This window comes from Bactrocera dorsalis, chromosome 3 (genome assembly GCF_023373825.1).
Source record: "Bactrocera dorsalis isolate Fly_Bdor chromosome 3, ASM2337382v1, whole genome shotgun sequence".
NCBI classification, from domain to species: domain Eukaryota; kingdom Metazoa; phylum Arthropoda; class Insecta; order Diptera; family Tephritidae; genus Bactrocera; species Bactrocera dorsalis.
Window position 1 is genome coordinate 82247804 of NC_064305.1, and position 5261 is coordinate 82253064.

Sequence of the window (5261 nt, forward strand, 5' to 3'; positions counted from 1 at the left end):
TGAACTTGAGCAGTTTTGTTTACAGATAAGCTCACTATGTAAGTATGTAATAATGTGAGCTACATATTTGTAAATATTTGTAGCGAAAGGGTGTCCAAATAGGTGCATTGAAATATTTTTATGGTTAGACTCTTCTTTTCGCGACGAAAAAAACACTCTTAGTTTCGATCCTTACTTTTACTATATTCGACTATATGTACATTATTTGATGTCTTAAGTTTCGAGAATAAAATAAATTATTTTATATACGTAATTTGTCATTTGAGTCATTAAGAACAGTAAAACTAGTCTTAAAAAAGAAGATAGCATTTATAACACTTTACTGAGGTATCCGCATACTCTCTCTTTACATGAAATTTTGTTCAAAAAAGAGAGCAGTACGAAAACATAACGAGCTGATTTGAAGCCTGCTAGACCTATATATGTATATTAAATAAAGTTATTATTGTAGTATTAATATAATTTAATATTTTTTACAACTACTTTACGTCACTACAAAATATTTAGTCTGAACCGCGCGATACTCCAGACTGTTACACCCATTACACACAAGTTTATTGACTTAAGTACATAAGCACCTAAGTACATACTCATAAATGAGCACACTATAATTATCTTATCACTGCAGGTGAGCAAATAAATTTTGAAAGGGTTCGAACTTGAACTAAGCAGATCCAAATACATATGTATATACTTATTTTAGAAGCTACTAAAATACATACTAAAATAGGAAAAGCCAGTAATTTCAATTCTAGATGGTTAATATAATTTAAATCGAGTTTTCACGATCCATGAGTATCGATTTTCCTTGGAAAGTTACTTAACTAACTGAATTACTTCCCTTTTTATTCTATTTTCAAGCGAAAAGTGGAACTTAAAGAGCTAACTTCAGATTATTTAGAATTTTATTTTAATGTGCTCTTGCTCACAAGTAAAATGTTTACATGAGAACTAAGTATATATCCCATACTTAACAATGAAAAATACTCCAAAAAGCAAACAACTTTCCTAATCATTTTCAAATACTTGTAATCTAATCATTCTCTCGTACCCCTCCTCAACTCTAAGGCACTGTCATCATTGTTTTCTTTATTAATTGCATACACCAGTGTCAGCTACTTTATTTCACTTTTCAGTTTTATGGCGTAAGTCAAGCGCAACACTTCCAACTTTATTCTAAAAGTGCGAAATATTTACATTTCGACCGAGTCTTTATGCAAATCTGAGTTTTCGTGAAAATCGTTTTGAGAATGTCAACAATTTTGAATGTTCGTTGTGCCGGCACAACTATTACGCGTTTGTTTATACACAATGAAAAGCAACAACAGTTACAAAAATGCCAAGTCGCATTTCAATCAACAGTCAGCAATGTCAAGGTGGGTAAATAAGTGCATTAGGGTGGCTCATAGTTTATATTTTATTATATTTCCTGCATAATTATTCTATTTTTCTACTTTTAAATAATTAAAAAGTTTTACTTTAATACAAATTATTATTACAATGCGCATTTATTATTGCCTCAGGTTGAAAATATTGACAGCAAATCAGCGGACGTGGAATGGCAGCAGGCCTTACCTTATAAATCTATGCCGAGACTGACTAGATATCAATTGTTACGTGGCTTCTTAAAAGGAGGTCGGTTGCAGTTACTAACTTTACTTCGTATTCTTTTCATAAAAGGTTTTTTTTCGAACTCTTTCTCTATTTTACAGGTGAATTCGCCGATCTTTCTTTAAATGATTTCGTTTTTAAATGCCGTGAACGCCTCGGCGACATTTACCGTTTGCCTGGTGTAATTGGGCAGCCTGACTCTGTTGTACTCTTCAATGTGGACGATTTTGAAAAGGTCTATCGTACGGAAGGTATTTGGCCAAAGCGTCCTGGTACTGACGCGTTGAGATACTATCGGGAAAACCGCAAGGACGGATTCTTCAAGGAAACTATGGGTCTGAATGATAAGTAAGAGTGTGTTCTAACTATTTTTAATATGAAACTTTTATATTTCGGCTGTTGGGCTAAATATTTCATATACAGTAATATGCCTTATATTTGGAGACATAGCATTTCGTAAAGAAACTAGCTGTTCGAGTAATCCAACCACCTTATACGATACATTACTTAGACTTGTATAAAAATTTGATACCACTGTTCGAGAAATCAGAAACATGATTTGCTACTTTGTACTTATATTAGATAACCACTGAGTATAATTGAACGGACATGACTGGCTTTTTCTTAGTGCTTTTTATTTTAATTTGGCAACTCTTTGAAACTCTTCAGATTCATTTCAGAATCAAAGTACATTGATTTACAAAAACAACAGGTGCATTCTTGCAATATTCCTGCAATTTCACGTTCTATATTCGTACGAAGTTCATCATTTGTCACTGGCTTCTTGGCATAGACCATAGACTTGACGTACATACATTCGCTGTGTGGCGCCGTCCTTTTGGAGCCACATATTGTCCCAGTGCATAAAATACAATTCGGGCCGATTCACAGTAACATGTTGGTCTTGATCATCACGGAAGAAGTGCGATTATGACGACCATGAATTGAAAGTAGCGATCTTAAAGTTGAGGCCACTGACTCCGAAATCGGTAGTAAATTTTAATAACTTCGACTAGTTGTTGGATCGCCTATCTTTCCATGATGAAATGACAAACGTTTCAGAAGAGAAATGTGAAAAGAGCGGGGAAAAATATGGCGTCGTTTGCTGTCCCTATCGATCTACTTTTGTATCGTTTCTATTGAAAAACTCGTTAGTATTCTCTGTGCTCTGGCGGATGGGCATATTTTTACTCTTTACGGATACTTATGAACATATTATATACAAAACAGATTAGATTGTATTTAACATATGTGTAAATAATTCTACTTTTATCTATTCAAAATAGCGATGAAAAATGGGCAAAGTTCCGACATGTAGTAAATCCCATTTTGATGCAGCCCAAAAATGCTAAACTCTATTTGGAGCCACTACAAAAAGTGAACTTAGAGTTTGTAGAAAGGTAAGCTTTCAGAATTCTAGATAAAGAAAGGGAGTTTTTTTGGACATGTGATTTTCAATGAGGCAATACCTTTTTTGGTGAGGTTGTGTGAAGTCGCTGGTATACGCGGAAAAGCCCGATCCGATTGTCGCCTTGAAAGAGAGTATTCGGCGAAAATTGAACCTCTCGTGCGGAATTTATTACAACCAGCGCCGACGGTCACTTGCCTGTAGTCATTTTTAAAACACAATGGCAAATCATTACCTTTAAAATAAAGCATGGCCATTGCGGAGGATGGGGTCATGTGTAGAAGTTCACGCAAATGAGGAAAGTTCTCTGATCGCCATTCACTTGGGAGTGGCCAGAAACGATTCTTTTACATATGGCTCAAGCAGCTCACGACTTCCGGTCTTTGGCAAAGTATCCTCTGGGTAGCCTAAGAACATCCGTTTTAAGGCGAGCTAAAGTGAGAAAGCGAAACAACTCCTACATAGGGTTGTGCGCTAGGTTTGGGACCCGCCACGTAAAAAAAAAACACCCAATGAAAACTCCGGCTATAATCGCGTAAGCGGTGTCTACGCCAATTAAGAAAAGAAGATTGCAGTAAATTATGTACCTTATTTCCTCTAGAAAACCACATGTCTAAAAGAACACCTTTTTTTAAAGTAAAACTTTAAATTTAAAGAGTAAAATAATTTTAGAAAAGTACTTTGAACTAATACTTTTTTAATTATGAACTTTTAATTGAATAATTGCACTTTTCCAGAATACGTGAAATACGCGATCCACACACACTGGAAGTACCCAACAATTTCCTTGTTGACATTAATCATCTCGCTTTTGATTCTGTTGGAGTAGTTGCTTTAGATCATGATTTCGGTTTGATTCGTAGGAATCCCGACTTGGAAGAAGTCAGAGTACTTTGTGAGCACATGAGCGCATTTCTAAAGTCCATTTATGACTTGGGCATTAAGCCATCATTTTATAAATACATTACCACACCGTCATACCGGCGTTTCGCTAAATCAATGGATCTAACGTTCGATATAACCAATCACTATGTAAATGAAGCATTGGCGCGTCTGGAAGAAAGCCCCTCAAAGGATGGTGAAGAACGCAGTGTTTTGGAAAAACTATTGAAAATCAATCGGAAGACAGCTATAGTAATGGCAATGGATATGATGATAGCTGGTGTAGATGGGGTAAGTATTATTAAAAACAATTTGGAACGCAAATACAATAAAATTATTTGACTATTTTATGTAGACATCCAGTGCGATCACTGCCATACTGCTCTGCATCGCTAAGAACCCCGAAAAGCAACAGAAGCTACGTGAAGAGCTACTTGCCGTGCTGCCACACCGCAATGACCCGTTCACTATTGAAAATATGAAGCAATTGCCATACTTACGTGCCTGCATCAAGGAAGCGCTGCGTTTCTACCCCCTCGCTTTCGGTAATGTGCGCGAAATCGGTGCCGACCTTGTACTAAGTGGTTATCAGGTGCCTAAGGGCACCGGTGCTTTGCTTAGCACAAATATGCTAGCCAATGAAGAGCTATTCTATCCACGACCCCGTGAGTTCATACCGGAGCGTTGGCTGCGCAAGTCGGATACCACGCTAACCGATGGACAGCGCCTAGTTGCTGAGAATGTGAATAAATTTATCAATTTGCCTTTCGGTTTTGGACCGCGCAGTTGCGTCGGCAGGCGCATTGTTGAAATAGAAATGGAATTAACGCTGGCGAATTTAGTGCGCAATTTCAATATCGAGTACAACCATTCGGTAGAAAAACCGTTTAGTTATCACTTAATTAGTACTCCCGCCATTCCGCTGACGTTTAAGTTTACCGATTTGAAGTAAGAATGGAACACTTATTTTTAAATAAAGATCTGAGATGTGATTTGTTATGTGAAATTAATTTTAATGTCTTTCTTTGAGGACGTACCCAAATGTAATCGAATACTTAATATTCTAAAATATCGGCCAACAAAAATTTAAATACCCCGAAGAATTTCTGAGGTGCACAATATGAACGAAACCAGGGGTAACAATGTAAGGGTTTATGAGACTTGGAGAATTGTTCCTTTTCCTCATAAGTTCCATGCACGTGAATATAAAGGGTGCTCCATTTCGAGGTTCCCCTTTTTTTTAAAGAAAAAACACAGAAACTTTAAATTTAATATTATTCAAAAGACATTCTTTGGCATTTATTTTTTTAAGAATATATCTTTCAAATGTTGGCCGTGACTACGTCTCGGATGGTCAATC

At 36.4% G+C, this 5261-nt stretch overlaps 1 protein-coding gene across 1 annotated transcript; it reads left to right on the plus strand.

The window, feature by feature from the left end:
- The first annotated feature begins 1121 nt into the window (after positions 1-1121).
- LOC105226210 (probable cytochrome P450 12c1, mitochondrial) lies at positions 1122-4911 on the plus strand. Its single transcript, XM_049451949.1, has 6 exons — positions 1122-1376; positions 1524-1635; positions 1713-1959; positions 2898-3011; positions 3757-4192; positions 4257-4911. Exons 1-6 carry the CDS (start codon positions 1251-1253, stop codon positions 4851-4853), a joined length of 1632 nt encoding a protein of 543 aa, XP_049307906.1. The 5' UTR covers positions 1122-1250; the 3' UTR covers positions 4854-4911.
- The last annotated feature ends 350 nt before the right edge of the window (positions 4912-5261 follow it).